The sequence below is a fragment of the Dama dama genome, chromosome 17, assembly GCF_033118175.1.
Source record: "Dama dama isolate Ldn47 chromosome 17, ASM3311817v1, whole genome shotgun sequence".
NCBI lineage: Eukaryota > Metazoa > Chordata > Mammalia > Artiodactyla > Cervidae > Dama > Dama dama.
In genome coordinates this window covers 26,140,063-26,158,280 of record NC_083697.1, presented here as the reverse complement: position 1 = coordinate 26,158,280, position 18,218 = coordinate 26,140,063, and the positions used below count along the sequence as shown (strand labels likewise).

The 18,218-nt window shown below is 36.0% G+C and overlaps 2 protein-coding genes across 3 annotated transcripts in view; one reads left to right on the top strand and one right to left on the bottom strand.

Annotated features, from left to right (window-relative positions):
* GSTCD (glutathione S-transferase C-terminal domain containing) overlaps nt 1-18,218 on the top strand; it is a 127,049-nt gene that overhangs the window by 8,844 nt on the left and 99,987 nt on the right. For both annotated transcript variants that reach the window (XM_061164271.1, XM_061164272.1), the window contains 4 exons: nt 2,920-3,360; nt 4,043-4,510; nt 11,292-11,543; nt 16,679-16,772. In XM_061164271.1, the coding sequence (XP_061020254.1) occupies nt 2,941-3,360; nt 4,043-4,510; nt 11,292-11,543; nt 16,679-16,772 (1,234 nt within the window). In that variant the 5' untranslated portion in view covers nt 2,920-2,940. The remainder of the gene's footprint in view (nt 1-2,919; nt 3,361-4,042; nt 4,511-11,291; nt 11,544-16,678; nt 16,773-18,218) is intronic.
* On the bottom strand, nt 9,968-10,480 carry LOC133071888 (small ribosomal subunit protein uS19). Its single transcript, XM_061164732.1, has one exon. The coding sequence runs from the start codon at nt 10,462-10,464 to the stop codon at nt 10,027-10,029; it is 438 nt and encodes a 145-aa protein (XP_061020715.1). The 5' UTR covers nt 10,465-10,480; the 3' UTR covers nt 9,968-10,026.

Below are 18,218 nucleotides of genomic sequence, written 5' to 3'. Positions count from 1 at the left end.
TCAATTATTCAGTGCTCAGCCTTCTTTATAGTCCAGCTCTCACATCCATACATGACCACTGGAAAAACCATAGCCTTGACTAGACAGACCTTTGTTGGTAAAGTAACTTCTCTGCTTTTTAATATGCTGTCTAGATTGGTCATAACTTTCCTTCCAAGGAGTGTCTTTTAATTTCATGGCTTTAGTCACCATCTGCAGTAATTTTGGAGCCTCCAAAAATAAAGTCTGACACTGTTTCCACTGTCTCCCCATCTATTTCCCATGAAGTGATGGGACCAGATGCCATGATCTTAGTTTTCTGAATGTTAAGCTTTAAGCCAACTTTTTCAGTCTCCTCTTTCACTTTCATCGAGAGGCTTTTTAGTTCCTCTTTACTTTCTGCCATAAGGGTGGTGTCATCTGCATATCTGAGGTTATTGATATTTCTCCTGGGAATCTTGATTCCAGCTTGTGCTTCCTCCAGCCCAGCGTTTCTGATGATGTACTCTGCATATAAGTTAAATAAGCAGGGTGACAATATTCAGCCTTGACGTACTCCTTTTCCTATTTGGAACCAGTCTGTTGTTCCATGTCCAGTTCTAACTGTTGCTTCCTGACCTGCCGACAGATTTCTCAAGAGGCAGGTCAGGTGGTCTGGTATCACCTTCTCTTTAAGAATTTTCCACACTTTATTGTGATCCAGACAGTCAGAGGCTTTGGCATAGTCAACAAAACAGAAATAGATGTTTTTCTGGAACTCTGTTGATTTTTCAGTGATCCAATGGATGTTGGCGATTTAATCTCTGGTTCCTCTGCCTTTTCTAAAACCAGCTTGAACATCTGGAATTTCACGGCCTCAGGAAGTAGCAAATATATATGTACTCTAATTTTTTAATATTTCAGCATATCCTGAATCAAAAGCTGTAAAATAGCATGATGTTTACAGTCTCCCGTTTTTTATGTCTTTTTGAAGTGTTAACAGGACTAGTTTCTACTAGTTCCGTGAGGAAATTGATTATGTTTCCTTTCAAATCTGCTTCTTAGGAAAGCACTTAGGGATCTTCTTTGTAGTATGGCCGAGTCCCTTCACTGTTCACCTGAAACCGTAACAACTCTGTTGATCAGCTGTTCCCCAAAACAAAATAAAAAGTTTAAAAAAGTTTAAAAAAGGAAGGTAGGACATGATGTATATGATATATATGCACAATAAAACTGTAATTTGCTATTTAAAAAAAGTGATCTTTATAGTGTCAACAAAAGGAGTTAAGAGGATTGGTAAATTAATCAGCAAAAGATATAGAGGGGCAAACTATATCTATATAGTTTAGGTATAGAAATAGTAAGCTACTATCTCCAAAGAGACTACCAATTTTCTATAAAAGGTTGGTTTCTTTTGCCTGTGAGAGTTAACAAATGCCCTTTAATACTTTCTTTTAACATCAGCTCTAGATGAAGAGAAAAGAAAAAATCCAAAAGGTAATTAAGTTAGCTCAGGAAGAAAATAGTTTCTTTCGGTTAAAGAGTTGTTGCTTTTAAATTACAAGAAATAATTTTCTCCCAGGTAATCTTTTAAATAAGTAACAAGCTGTGGTGCAGATCTGTTACGTTTTAATAAAAGAAATATAAACACTAGTGATTATTTGCATTACCAAGAAGTTTTCCGAGACAGTAATGTTACTGTGTATACCTTTACTAACTATATCTCTTTGTTGTAATGAATTATTAGCTCTTTAATAAAAAAAAGTTGAGCACCAAGATTAACAAGTACTTGATTGTTTTGCTTTTAATTAAAAAAACCTAAGGAATTTACAATATAAAGAAAATTTAGTTGATTTTAATACCCTAAAATTCAGGGTACACTAATATTTCAAATATACTTAAAGAATTGCATGTATACTTTTTAAAGGCTTTTAAAATAATATTTTTAATTTAAAATATTTTTTCTTTAATATACCAGTTAGTATATGGCAAATGCTTTTAAAGGGTGCCATCTAGTGTCAGTTTGGGAATTTTGATTTATGGATTAGAACATGGGGAATTTTAGACCCAGGAAATGTAGAAATCAAACAAAAAGTCATAATTGACAAAAGTCTTAAGGATTATGATTTGAAAACACCCATCAATAATTTGACCACAAGATTGTGTATGTTTGCATCTTTAAAATAATGAACATGTCTATTCATGTATGCAGTCACTCAGTGCTTTTTATTATACATATATGTGTGTGTATATATACATATATATAATATCAGACCTTGTTTAGATATAGCAGTGAATAAAATGAAATTGTGATCTCATGGAACATGCTATTGGAGGAAGACAAGAATAGGTATATAGCATGCTGCAATAGTGATAAATGCTAGGTATTCTTGATTATTTCTTGCGTCCCATCCTGTTCATCTCTTGTTCTCACTGTAGAGACCGACAGGTACTTGACTGGGAGGGCTATATTGCAAAGCATCTGAGGCATGCTCATTTTAAAGGAGCTGTATATAAAATCCCCTTGCGTGCATGCATGCTGAGTCACTTCAGTCGTGTTCAGCTCTGTGCAACCCCATGGACTCTAGCCCATCAGGCTCCTCTGTCCATGGGATTTCCCAGGCAAGAACATTGGAGTGGGTTGCCATTTCCTTCTCCAGGGATCTTCCCAACCCAGGGATTGAACCCGCAACTTTTACGTCTCCTGCATTGTCAGGTGGGTTCTTTACCACTGGAACCACTTGGGAAGTCCTAGAAACCCCTTAAGACTAGTTAATTGCACAACGTGGGCCTCATTCTTTTGGAAGCCGTTTATTCATGCCAAGAACAAATTTTTGTAGAATCACATCTATCACAAATCCTTTGCTGATTTCTAGAAAAAGTTTTAACATGTTCATCTTTTATTTTAGCTTTGCAATTACTATATCCTGAGACCTAAAACCACTTCAATTTATGCTTCAGGTAACCCAATGAAAGAAGAAAATGAAAGGCATTAAGAAAAGCCTTACAGAAGAATATCTGTACTTGGACTTTTCTCACCAAAAAGAAGGGTGCATCTTTCCTCTTCATACGTCTGTAACTTTATTTTTGTTATCATACTGTGACTGCACAGTCTTTAAAGTTTACTTAGTCCTCCCTGGAGAAAGCACAAGTATTTCACTACCTAAAGATGTACCATCTGAAGGTGTTGAAATACAGATTATTTCAAGGCAAGAGCTTCCACCAATAGTCCAGAGTTGCTGTTTACCTGCAGTAGTAGAAAGACCAGACAATTTCTGTAGAGCAGGACTTGCTGTCGTTCTGAGACACATAATCCAGAAGTCATATGAAGCAGACCCCTCAAAGAAGGAAATTTTGGAACTTCTGGGTTTTAAGAAGACTTGCTTGAAAGCTTGTGCTGAAGTAAGTAGACTGTCTCTTTTCTGTTATTTAAAGCCATAAGTAATCATTGCAGGCAGATTCTTTGTCTTCTGCGCCACAAGGGAAGTCCATAAGTGATAACACATTCACTTGAATATTTATTTAATTCTCTGTTGGAAAATAAAGTTTCATTTACTTAAAAAAAACTTCAGTAACTAATAAAAGAGTTAAAGTAGCCTTTCATGTGTACTAATATTTCAGTGCAGTATTAGAAAATAAGAAGTAAAGATTTAATTTATGAGATTTATTTATTTATTTATAAGATTTATTTATGAGACATTATTTTTAGGAAAAGATTTTTTTTAACCTTTTATTTTAATTATGTTGAGGATTAAAGAAGCTCAAGTAGCAGTGTTTTAGTAACCCAGCTTTTTTAGGGAGAGTGCACTTTAGAGGCTTTGGGACGTGAGGATTTACTGAGTAAGAGGAAATAAGAGAATAGCATATATTTCCAGATACAGCAGTGCTAAGCCTACATTGTTGAATATTATCACTTCTGAAGCACTGTGGTAATGTCTCTTGATAGAGCATAAAGTCTAGCCCAGGAATGGTTTAGCTTAAGACTTAAATTCTGTAAACCAGTCTTGTTTTCCAGTATGAAGTTATTTTTCTTCAAGTTTGGTTGAAAGTAAAGAATCCTTTCATTTCTTGTTTTGTTTTGTAGGTTAGTCAATGGACCAGGCTATGTGAACTTACCATCCCTTTAGCTGTTGAGAATTTTCTCAAAGAAGCTTTTGATCAACTCCCGACTATTCCTGCTGCAATACTAGAGCTTGAGAAAAAGCTTAGTGAACCCGTTAGAGTGCATAATGATGACAAACTCCGGCGTCAGAAGCTAAAGCAACAGAAGGCTGCCGGGGTTGGACCTTCCCTTGCCAAGGAAAGAATGCAGAACAAGGGTCATGGGCAGGAAACATCTGAAGAGCGGCACTCCTCATCTGCAAGCCTGGAACTGAAAGTGGCCTTCTCAAAGCTCACAGTACACAAGGAGCCCACTTCTGCCAGCAGAGAGCCTTCTCACGTCAGAAAAGCAAAAGCCTCTGACCTGCCTCCTCTGGACCACGTGTTCGCAGAAGGCCTGTACTTCACGTTGGCAGATATTGTGCTCTTGCCCTGTATCCATCATTTTTTGGTAAGGTTTATCAGGAGTCGGTACCCTGTTGTAGGTTTCAGTCTATAAAGCTTCCCAGGTTTGAATTCCTATTCCATTTCTTATTATGCTTCTGGGCAAGTTATTAATATCCGTCTGCGTTTCCTTATCTGTAAAACAGCGATGCCCATCTGTTTGGATGAGTGTGAGGGACAAATGACAATTTGTGTAAAGTAGGAACAATGCTTAGACATAGTTGCTGTCAATAAATATTAGTAATTAGTATGACTTTTAGTTTTGAGTTGCTAAAATATTAGCATTTGTTATGATTATTAGGGGCTTTCCTGGTGGCTCAGCTGGTAAAGAATCCTCCTGCAGTGCAGGAGACCCCAGTTCCATTCCTGGTTGGAGAAGATCCCCTGGAGAAGGGATAGGCTACCCACTGCAGTGTTCTTAGACTGCCCTGGTGGCTCAGACGGTAGAGAATCCATCTGCAATGCAGGAGACCTGGGTTGGATCCCTGGATTGGGAAGATCCCCTGAAGGAGGGCATGGCAACCCACTCCAGTATTCCTGCCTGGAGAATCCCGTGGACAGAGGAGCCTGGCGGGCTACAGTCCACGGGGTCGGAAAGAGTCGGATACAACTGACCAACTAAGCATAGCACATAGGACATGATAATTAAGCTTAAATTGCTCTTGTGATTACCTTCTGATACTAGAGGTTCCAGTGTTAAAATACTGAAATCCCTGGTCCACTATATTTTATAATTAAGTAGTCACTTCAAATGGCTTGCTTCCCAGGTGGCTCAGTGATAAAGAATTCCCTGAAATGCCAGAAATGTGGGTTTGATTCCTATGTCGGGAAGATGCCCTGGAGAAGGAAATGGCAACCCACTCCAGTATTCTTACCTGGGACATCTCATGGATTGAAGAGCCTGGCGGGCTCTAGTTCATGGGGTCGCAGAGTCAGATGTGACTTAGCAACTAAACAAGTCACTTCAAATTCTTTACCACCAGTGCCACCTGGGAAACAACTAATTTCACTATGTCAGATGTTATTAAATCAGAAATATTTAACCCACATCTCTTTGTTATGTAACAGAACTGTCAGTCCTATTCAATGCTGTGGGAGATTATAAATGGAAAGTCTCCATTTTTAGTTCATTATATATATATATACACATGCTAAGTCGCTTCAGTTGTGTCGGACTGTTTGCAACCCCATGGATTGTAGCCTTCCTGGTTCCTCTGTCCTTGGGATTCTCCAGGCAAGAATACTGCAGTGGGTTGCCATGCCCTCCTCCAGGGAATCTTCCCAAACCAGGGATTGAGCCTACGTCTCTTAAGTCTTCTGCATTGGCAGGCAGATTCTTTACCACTAGCTGGAAATTTTTTTTTTTTTCTCTCCTGTCTGTGGGAGGGACAAAGGAGAAAGTGAATGGAAAGCTAGATTCTTTGTAGCTTTCCTATTGGTTTTCCAGAACTGCATTTTTCCTACTTTGAAGCATTTCACCCTTTCCTTTTCTAAGGAATCGGATAATCAGATTTGGTTTATTATATATCACCAATACTTCAGGTATGTTTGCTGACAACTGAGAAAATATTTCTAATGAACATCTATGTATTTGGAGACCAGTGCTTCACTAATAAGTTAGGTGGCATCAATGAGTTGGTGTTTTCTTAAAGAACATTTCTCTTTTCTTTAAAATGGGAGCAAAACAAGAATAGAAACCAAAATAACTTCAGAATTAAAGGATGTGAAAACAAGAGATTTAGGAATTGCATAGATGTTGATTAGTATTGTAAATGTCACGTGTATTCCTACTGTCCATGGAGCTGGAGCTGGATGGGGAGAAAAACAGATTTTTTTTTTCCTAGTCAAATGATTTCTAAATTCTGTTGTCACCATTATTACCAACTTTAGTCATTAAACCAGTCATTTGGTACATATTTTGAAATACTGTTGATATTCATGGCTTCTTGGTCTTCTTGGATAACTCTTTGTTGCTTATTTCTTAAAAATTGAATCTTAAGTGGCAGAACCATTAATTCATTCATTTGAGAAATTTATTTGAAAGCATATTGTATATGTCACACTCTTGTATACACTGGGAATACAGTGATGAACAAGAGAGAAAGAGTCCCAGCTTTTATGGAGTGAATATTCTAGTAGAAATAGAAGAATAGGGAAGATAGAAATTAACAAGTAGACAAATAAATAATGCACATTTAAATAATGGTGAGTACTACAAAGGAAATAAAACAAGTTGATAGAGAAGACTTGAGTATTTGCTCTCAAATGCAACAAGACATAAAAAATTGGATTCATCTGCATAAAAACAATTTTTAGATCATTATCCAGACATCCATCTTTTACATTTGATTTTAGCTTAATTTAATACTGTTTACCTAAATAGGATCAACTGAGGTGAAGGTGTTCCTAATTGAGAGGATTTTTTTCCCCCTTCAATCAGGTTGGACATCAGCCTGACCACTGCTGACTAAATCTACCTAATACAACTGAGGAACTCTGTCTCAGTTTAAAATAGTGGAAAACTTGTACACTCAGCCTTTTCTATTACGTGTATTCTGTGATTAAATTCTTCTGACATTTATATGTAAACTAATTCTCTAAATATTTTCCTTTGTTTGTTTGTATTTTTCCTGGATCATCACATTTTCTTTCAGGAATTAATCTCTCTTTGCCAAAGCTTTGATGTTATTTTTGTTATATTTATTTTCCTCTTATAAGTCATCTTAGGTTATGAAGCAGCCGTTTTAGTTCAGATGGTGGCGATGATGCCAAGCCTTTATACTTGTAGTAACTCACATTGAGGTGATGAAGTAGCAGTCCAAATGATCAGAATCAGGATCAAGTTAATGATGAGGAATGAAGGTCAAGTTACTAGGTTTGGATCAGAAACAGAGAGCTGCATCTACGGCCAAAATATTTAGCCATAGAAATAAGATCAATAATATGAAAGAGCAGTCAATTTTGCTAATTCAAGATTTGGTATACCAGAGGTCAAAATTAGAAGAGTTAGGGGAAATACCCAGTTTTGCTGAACAAAGTGATGGCTTCCTGGTAGCTCAGACAGTAAGGAATCTGACTGCAATGCAGGAGACCGGGGTTTGATTCCTGGGCTGAGAAGATTCCCTGGAGAAGAGAATGGCAACCCACTCCAGTATTCTTGCCTGGAAAATTCCATGGACAGAGGAATGTAGTGGGCTACAACCCATGGGACACCAAAGAGTTGGACACAACTGAGCAAGCAAGCAAGGGAAAATACCCAATTTTGCTAAACAGAATAAAGCCAAATATGCAAAACAATAGCTAGAAGAGGCTGCAGTGTTACATCTAAACCTCAGCTCCAAGCTGCTTTTCTCTTCATAGGACATTAGCTGGCAAAGGCAACCCCTGATAGCCCAACACTGCTTGCTGGAAGGTGCTTGATAAAATCCTCTCCTCTGGAAAGTTTCAGGAATGGGTTTTAAAAGAATAAATTAAAATGCATACTACTTATGATTCCCCCTTCCCTTTGATTTAATTGCCAGAATCTTTTAGTATACAGAAGAGCAAGTAGATGGGAGAAATGACAATGAATAGCTATACTAAGGTAAAATCTTGCTGATACCAGATAATATTCAGATACCAGTAAATTTTATTTTTAAGTTACTACTACTAAACAGGTACACTTTGATCGAACTGTTTAAAAGATTGTTCTAGTCCTGGAAGATAAACAAATTGCCACTTTATGAAATATTTTTGTAACCTGCATATTTATGATTTAACATACTACATTTTAACTTCTAATGCTTTGAATTTAGTTTTTTAGAAGTATGACATTTGTTACAAAAGTAAAGACATTGTATAAATTGATTTTTCAGCAAAAATGCCTATGTTAAATACCTCTTTCATTGTTCTCATTGGCATAAAATTGAGAATAAAATGGGAATCTCGCTATTGGCTGACATATTGCAAAAATCATGAATGCTCTGGTTGATTTATATTTTCTATATCCTATCCTCTGTCTTAAGTCCTTAAGAATTTTCAGTTTTAACTCACCAGTTCTAGACTGTTAGAAAAACACTAAACTGGGATTTTATTTCCACTTAGTTTACTATTTTTTACACTGCTTACGCTGCTCACCTAAACATTTGTTAGTTATTACATGCTTTTGAAAGAGTAGACGTGACTAAGGAAATGACATGAAAGAATTACAACATACTCTAATAAGCAATGGAAAATAATACAGAGGAGATCTTTTGGATAGGTATAATATCTTCTCTTTTTATTCACACAAGTTTTTTCTGCCCCTTATTGTAATTAACTGCAAAGCAACTCCTGGTGGCTCAGATGGTAAAGAGTCTGCCTGCAGTATAGGAGACCCAGGTTCAATCCCTGGGTTGGGAAGATTCCCTGAAGAAGGGAATGGCTACCCAGGCCAGTATTCTTGCCTGGATAATTCCATGGATAGAGGAACTTGGTGGGCTGCAGTCCATGGAGTTGCAGAGAGTTGGATACGACTGAGCAACTAACTCTTTCATAAAGCCACTAGGATTTCATTTTGTGGTCTTCATAGCAGTTTGTTTTTTTTTTTAAACCATTATTTTAAAAATAAATTCTCTAATTTTCTTGTCCTTAAGTAACTTGAGTAAAGTTTATAATGATTTTGATCTTATCAACCAGGTAACATTTTTAAAAAATCATTTCTTAGGGACAAATTTAATTTTTGTTTCACATATTTTTCATTAGCCTCTTCCTTAAATACATTTTCTCAAGTGTAATTAACAAATGTGGTGCAGTACCTCCTGAGCTGTCTGGATAATAGCAGAGCAGCCTGGCATGTTGATTAACTGGAATGACCTGTCATGTAGAGTGAAAGTCCTCCATTTTTTTAAACATGAATTATTGTTGCTTAATTACAATTTATCTCAAAAGGAGGGAAAGATGTCATATGCATCTAACAAATAAGAATAAATCATTACCAAGGGAAGTAACGGAAAGTGAGGAAATGAGAACATTTCTTATTTGATTAATTTATCATGGCTTAAAGCTCAATTCCCTTAGCTCATAATCTGTTTTCAGGCAACTAAGTATTTTGTTGAGAGTTAGAAACTTTTTTACTCCCAAAGTACCATTTAGACAGTATTTTTCAAACTTTTTTACTTTTCATAGTAAATGATGCATTTTACAAAATGATTGAGCATACAAGTATACATCTTTATATTATACATATAAATGCAAAATAATCTGCCTTACGACATGCTATTTACCCTGATATTTTCTATTTTATTTCAGTTTTTTTTAAACCAGATATATTAATTTTAAAATTTCTTAATGGGTCATAAGCAGCAGTTTGAAAGACACTAATTTAGGGGATTATTCTTTGAAGAAAATAAGTGGTTCCTTTATCATCTGTTCAATCAAGAGTATTTTTTGCCAGGCAGTAGTTTAAGCACTTGTAGTATACAAAGGGCATTAGACATAAACCCTGTTCTTTTTTTTTTTTTTTTTTTTTTTTTAGAGAAATCTCTGCTTTTATTGGCCAGCAGGTTACTTGAGGGGGATGAAGCGGGAGGAATGGGTAGCCCCGATACCGGGCCGGCCGTGTTTCACGGGCTTGTAGGTGATGGAGAACTCGCCCAGGTAGTGGCCAATCATCTCAGGCTTGATTTCCACCTGGTTGAAGGTCTTGCCGTTGTAGACGCCCACCATGCTGCCCACCATCTCGGGCAGAATGATCATGTCGCGCAGGTGCGTCTTCACGACCTCGGGCTTCTCCATGGGCGGCGCATCTTTCTTGGCCTTGCGCAGCCGCTTCAGCAGCGAGTGCTGCTTCCTCCGCAGGCCGCGGTTCAGCCGCCGTCGCTGGCGCGCACTGTATAGCTGCATCAGTTGCTCATAGGACATGTCCAGCAGCTGGTCGAGGTCTACGCCGCGGTAGGTGAACTTGCGGAAGGTCCGCTTCTTCTTCTGTTCCACTTCCGCCATCTTGCCGGTTCTTCAGACATAAACCCTGTTCTTATAGTCAGTTCTTATTTAACCTTAAAGTCTAGTTAAAATAAATCATATATATGTGTGAAATTTTTCATTAATTTTCATCCTTTCTGGCTTCTGTTTTGGCACTGATTATAACTAGATATATCTGTAGAGATTTTCTGTGACTTGACCTTTTTACTTTTTCTGTTCATAATTATAAGTCATAATCTGTTTGTAACATTATAACTGTTTCTATGGAAACGGCATTCAGTGTCTTACAGAGAAGAAGAACATTCTAATTTTTAAAGAAACTGAAGTTTGGTGGTGGTGCTAGGGAGAAAGCATCTGACCAAGGCAAAATAAACATTAATTTACATGAGGGGTAATGGTTTCAAATGTTTTTAATTTGAATAAATAAGTCTTTCTTTGAATGCTGCATCATCATAAAAAGCAACCAACTGCTGATACATGCAACTACATGGATGAATCCCAGAATCATACTGCTAAATGAAAAGAACCACATTTTGTGATTCCATTTTCATGAAATTCTAGAAAAGACAGAATTATACACATGAGAAGCAGATCAGTGATTGCCTGCAACTGACTGGTGGGGCAGAGACTGATTGCCAGCAGTCACAGGAAACTTCCCTGTGTGACATTGGGCGTTCCAGTAGTAGGTTATGGTGGTAGTTGCACAACTGTATAAATTTACTAAAACTCATTCTGTGAACTGTACCCTTAAAAGGTGTGAATTTTGTGGTATGTAAGGTTACTTCAATCAGCTCTTATAACAAACAAAAATTATGTATAATAATATGTTTTGTTCTTTTTCCGCCTAGGTAATCATCTGCAGGAAACTTTCTGGAAAGCTGGCAGAATTCCCGCTACTGGCTGCCTGGTACCAGCGGGTTCAGGAAGTGCCAAGAGTGCAAACGGCAGCTTCTCAGTGTGGGATCCAGTTTCTCAGTTTACCAGAATTACAGACCGCCTCAAGTCAACAGCCCCCAAACTTAGATGAGACCCCATGTGCAGAGGAGCAAAATGATCCTTCGTTCATTGGAGGACCAAGACCCACTATGACTAAATTAATGGTAATTCAGTTGTTTTCATTAAAATTTTGTTTGAAAGATTCCATGTGATAAAAGTTGCTTAGTATACTACCCCAACTTGTAATTATCTATTGACATTTTGTTATGAATTTTATTTACATCAGTCTTGACCAATCACACTTTCTGCTAGTCTTTGCATTTAAGTGACAAGTAAATTGAATACATACAGTAAATTGAAGATTTTTACTATTATGTGTCTTTGGAGACAAACGAGTCAGGATATATATTTTTAAGAGTATTTTTCTCAAAACATTTTGTTTTACATTTGATATGCCAAAGTCATATCACATCTGGTCAAGTTTATTGTTTTAACCTGATGTTTTTCTGTTGCAAGGAACTAGTCTTGGTTTTTTAATTTTGATGTGATGATTTGAATTAAAGAAATGAGAATGATTATCTCAATTTATTTGCCAAGGTTTTGTCTAAATTTAAGATTTTTGAATTCTGTTTTTAATTTAGTCCTTGATTTTATGACCTTATATATAATAAGAATGCATGTCATTTATTTTTCTCTGTTTATAGCATAATTAGTTTCTAATGGTATTAAGTGTATAAGTTTTCACCAATAGGCTTGCTTTTCAATATCATTCAAAACAATGTGCAAAGGAACTTCCCTGTTTGGTCCAGTGGCTAAGACTGTGTTCCTAATGCAGAGGGCCCAGGTTTGACCCCTGGCCAGGGAGCTAGATACCACATGCTACAATTAAGACCTGGTGCAGCCACATAAATATATACATATTTAAAAATATTTACAAAAATGGCTTGCTTTTAACTTAGACTACTTTATTTGATTTATTTGAATAGGGAATTCATGAAGTAATTTGAGCTGGTCATCTGAGTTGTATTGGCAAAAAAATTAGTTTATTTTTCTTAACTTGGGTTAGGAAGTATTTGAGTTCTAGTGTTAACAAAGTTCTTTGATTTAGAAAAGCACAAGAAGATGTTAGTAGTAACACCAGCTCCTCATCTCTTCAGCTAAGTTTTGTTAGCCTAGTGATGAAACAATGAAACAGGAGTTGATTAGTAGTTTGATGTGTCTTAATCGGATGGTTGTATTGTTCAGCAATCTTTCGTTTACCTCCTGATTTTTTTTTTTTTAATAATTGTCAGGAGAGTATCTTTGTATTAAAATACTAATTTCTAAAATTGTAGCAAATCAATAATCCATGCTTTTATTTGAATTCATACTTTTAGAGTCTTGAAAAAATATTGGTAATTCAGATTTTTCTGCCCATGCTTTTCCAGCAACGAAATGATATTAGGAAAAACATTTGCATTTGTTCCATTTTAAAATATTTATAAAAAAGAGACAAATATATTCAGAGAAAAGTTAAACAATCATAAAAATAAGCCGTTTGTAATAATATTAAAAATATAAAGGAATCCTGAGATTTTAGCTTACAGGGGATGAGTTAGAAGCGAATTCCAAGGTAGGGTTAGATGTGCTGCAGGAATACTGAGGGGAACATCTGTGAGGGAAAGTGGGGTGCAAAGAAGGGTGCAAGAGCCTTCAGAAGGCGGTGCAGGTTTGACCGCTGTGCGTGAGAACAGAGAAGGAAGGAAGGTTGCATCGGTGTGATTCAGAATCCTTGAGTTTCAATCTTGTCACAGAGTTCCGTGTTTCTCAAAAGTGGCCTGCGCTCAGTCTGTGTGCCTGAGACTTAGTCACTGACTTGGCAATATCCCTGGGAAGGCTATGTTAGAGACCAGGTGACTTGGGTTCCAGGCCCAGCTTTGTAGTCAAGCTAACATTATTATTATACCTTCAGTAAGGCGTTTAACCGAAAGGTCTCAATTTCTCCTTATATAAATTAGGAGAGTGAGGTGTACATTTGTATATGCATCATTTCTAATTTTAAATCTTTATGATTGTATGAAAGTTGAGTGGGACATCACATCAGCAATTTTAAAAGAACAAAGTTTTCAAATCTAAAAATAAATTAGAATTTCAATTTTCTTTTAATTCTATCTTGATTGTGTGTATTGGATACATTTTTTTCTTTTTATCACTTTTCCAGCTTTATTAAAGAAGTTCACCAAAGTAACATTTTCCTTTTTATTTATTTATTTATTTTTACTTCTTTTTTTTTTTCATTTATTTTTATTAGTTGGAGGCTAATTACTTTACAGTATTGTAGTGGTTTTTTTCATACATTGACATGAATCAGCCATGGATTTACATGTGTTCCCCATCCCGATCCCCCCTCCCACCTCCCTCTCCACCTGATCCCTCTGGGTCTTCCCAGTGCACCAGGCCCGAGCACTTGTCTCATGCATCCAGCCTGGGCTAGTGATCTCTTTCACCCTAGACAATATACATGTTTTGATGCTGTTCTCTCGAAACATCCCACCCTCACCTTCTCCCATAGAGTCCAAAAGTCTGTTCTGTACATCTGTGTCTCTTTTTCTGTCTTGCATGTAGGGTTATTGTTACCATCTTTCTAAATTCCATATATATGCATTAGTATACTGTGTTGGTCTTTATCTTTCTGGCTTACTTCACTCTGTATAATGGGCTCCAGTTTCATCCATCTCATTAGAACTGATTCAAATGAATTCTTTTTAATGGCTGAGTAATATTCTATGGTGTATATGTACCACAGCTTCCTTATCCACATTTTCCTTTTTAATAGGGCATCATTTTTGCTAGGTTTCTCATTGTCATATATTTAAAAGACAATAGTATATCAAATTAACATTCTGTGAATGTATTAATTTTATTTATACTATAATTTTTTATTTCTGAATAGTCAGAGTTTGTGTGTGTGTGTGTTTGTCTTTTTTTTTTTTTTGCCAATTGCATGAGGACACATGAAATTGGCCATAAGTAGATGTGTAAAATACAAAAAATTTTCTTGGTAGTGCTCACATCTCACCTTTTTTTCCTTCTGTTTTCTCTGGCACAGTCTTGCCTGCAAAATCTCCCATATTCTCGAGAGGTTTTAAATTTATTTATTCATCCAGTCAGTCAAAAGATGTACATGTATTTACTAAACACCAGACATTTTTCTGAATGTTGAATATATGAAGAACAAATTGGACTGCCCTCCTGGATGTTCCATTCTGGTGGGGGAAGTGAATAAAAACCACAAGTAAATATGTAACACATTAGCTAATGATAAGTGTTATACAAATAATGTGGGATGAGGGGACTGGAGATGTTGGAGGTCATGATCATATTTTAGATAAGATGGTCAAGAAGGCTTAACTGATGAAGCGAAGACATTGATCAGATGACCAGAATGAACATTTGAAGATTTGGAGGGTATGTTCTAGGCATATGGTCCAGCTAGTAGAAGACCCTGAACAAATTTACAGAGACAGAAAGTCGATCAGTAGTTGCCCAGGGCAGGGAGCTATGGGCAGAGAATAGAGAGTGTCTGCTAATGGGTATGGGATGTCTTTTTTTTGAGATGAAAATGTTCTCAAATTAGATAATGATTGTTACACAACCGTGAATATTTTAAAAACCATTGTATTATACTCTAAAGGGACAGATTAAAGAAAAAAAAGGGACAGATTTTATGGCATAGAAATTATATTTCAAAATAGTTGTATTTTATAAAAGACCCTAAGTTAAGAATGAGTGTGGTAAAATGAGGAATAGCAGGAAGTTCAGTATGGCTAGACTGGACTAAGGGAGTTATAGGAAAGAGGTGATGATGTCAAAGAGATGTGTTTATCTTTCTGGAGTCAGGTACATACTCTGGCCTCTATATCTGTAGCTATATCTATGCCCCAACAACAGAATCTTTTTACTATCTCCTTTTGGACTGGAATTCAGCTAGTCTTCATGGTGGAAACTAGTCTCCTAAACTAACTGATACAAAGGGGTTAATGATTGATTTTCAGGGATTTTTATTTTGAATAAGATATTCCTGGAGATTAAAAAAAAATAATTCCAGAACCATGGGTATATATCCTGTGGGCTGTGGACACAGAATATGATTACAAGGAGTCTGGAAATCTATGAGTATGCCATGCAACTGTCTGTAGATCAAATAAATCAATGTACAACATTCAACATGAGGAAGGAGCCTGAGAATTTTTCTATATATGGAAGAGGGAAGATCATTCTTTTAAATGTTGGGAACTAGTTGGTTAAAAAAAAGGGATCCTTTTCTAGAGACTTTGTAGGTCCCCGTAAGAGACTAGTATGGATGATATTTGGGGTGCATGTTAAAGTGGGACTTTTTGATCCTTTAAACATAGCTGCTAGGCTGTAGCAACTTTTGAATAATACATGACAGACTTTGATGGATGTATGCAGAGTTAGTTTTGATTATGTGAATTGTTTTTGATAATAGTTTTATTCTCAGGTGACTTTTCTCTTTGACACCTAATATTTCTAGGTGGCTTATTACTTCTGTGTCACTTCAGGTAATAATTTTAGTAGGAAATTTAATAGGAAAGTAACCATACTGTTAAGAAACTCAACATTTATTTCTCGTTTTGGGGGGAAGAATACTTTTCAAAAACATCTTGATCATTATTTCTTCTGCTTTTACTTGTTTCTGACTTCTGTTTGCAGAAGTCAGGGTAAGTGTTTAAAGAGTTTTAACAGGAAGCAGAGAACAAGGTCAAATACAAATTTTTGTGATATTCTCAGATCCCATAGTGTGAATCTAAAGAAGGGAATCTATTAGGGTTGTATTTAAGATCAAGAAACAAGCAAGCAAACAAAAAAGTAGGCTACACTGTGATAACAGAATTAGAGAAGGAGAACAGACCACCTGTTCATTCATTCACCAAGCATTCATTCCGTGTTATACCAGGCAGTGCATCAGACTCAACTGTGTGTTAATATGGCCTGTGGAACTCAATTACATCTCTTCACAGATAATTTACTTTTCTCTCTGGGTGGCTGTATATGAAATATTTTTCTGATGTTTATCACAAGTTACTACTTCTTGAAATACCTTGTGATATTCTGCAGTCATGGAATAGCTAGAAATATTTAAGAGTATATTTCAACATATATCTCTTATGTAACAATATTTTGAGGAATGCTTGATGTTTATTAAAATTTGTAGTGTAGAAAATAGAATTTGGTGTTCTAGAACATAACAGGATTGTATTAATTCATTAATTTGGAAAGGGCCTCTCTCCTTTTCCAGGAAAAAGGCATTGAAGTGATGTTTTCTCCCCACCCCTGCCCTACTTGGACCCTTGATTGGGATATACTTCCTGCAGCAGTGAGCCCAAAAGAAGGTAAATTGTTTTTTGTTTTGTCTCTTTAAATTTTATTCATACTCTGGATACCCTCCTCATCCACCTTCCAGTTCTCTAGTTCTCTCTTTGACTGTATCTAACATTCTGATCATACTATCCATGGAGTTTTCATTTTATTTTTATTACAAAAATTTTACATATATACATTGCTTTAATTTAGTATTTCCCACATTTGCTATATCTGTTCTTTTTTTTTCTTTGCTGAAGTATTTTGAAACCTCTCCCAGATAATATGTCGCCCATAGTATACACATCTAAACAATATTGACATCTTAAATAATCACCATGTCATTATTATGTTTAATAAAAATCAACAAAAATTCCTTCATCATCTAATAACCACTTCATAATAATTTCCCCCAATTATTTTAAATATTATTTGAAAAAATATTTTGATAGATTTTTTTAGTTAAATATATTATTTATTGCTAAAAACTACATTTGGTATGTTTATATTGATGATAAACTTTTCCTTGCTCATGTTTCAATTTTCTCTTTTTATGATCATTTAAACATAGTGATTTTATATGCTGCATATATTATTTCTAATAGCTGATATTCATTGAGGTATAATTCTTCTGTTCATTGTTTCTGTTGACTTCACTCCTGGTGTCTCATACCCCTATTAATTTTGTAATTTTAGATTCTGAATTCATTTTTTGGGTTCCCAAATCTTGGAATCTTGGGAGACCTGGTTAGAAATGAATTCCCATAGTTAGGATTTATGTTTGTGTATGCCAGACATCTTAAACTATTGCACTTAATGTACTGGAACGTACTTTTTCAGGTTGTGATTCCTTCAGCGTTTTCTATCTAGCACTGAGGCTTACACAGAAAATTAACTTTTTTCACTTTTCTTTGTTGTTGAATAGAGCTTTTTTTAAAAAAAAGTATACCTCTTTTCATAGTGCATATAGCTTTTCAAGGTTTCTGCTTTCATGTAGTGATGCTAGTTTCAGCTCTCCACATGCTAGGAATCAAGGGCTGGCCTCTCTTCTTCTTCTTGCTGTTAAAGCCTAGAGCCCTATTATCAGCAGATGCCCTCCAGGCAGCTGTGGTGTCAGTTCGAGATGATTACACTGTGTTTTAGTCCCTTTCCCCCTTTTTCAGGTCCGATGGATTTTCCTTACTCTCAGAAGTCCAATCAGACAGGTCAAGGATAATAGTTGAAGTTTAAATGCCATTTTAGGTATTTTTAGGGGAGGAACACTTTCATAGCTCAGCGTTCTATTTCTTTAACTGTTTATGTGTTCTTTAGTTTTATACTAATCTAAATATAAGATTTAATTTTTAAAGGACTCTTTAAAATCATTTGCCTTCCTTTTTCATATTCTTCTCTTCTATGATACATCCTGACATTCCTGTATCTCATTAATCACTTCTGTTCTGTTAATCAACAAAACATTTTAGAATTCTTCCAAAATG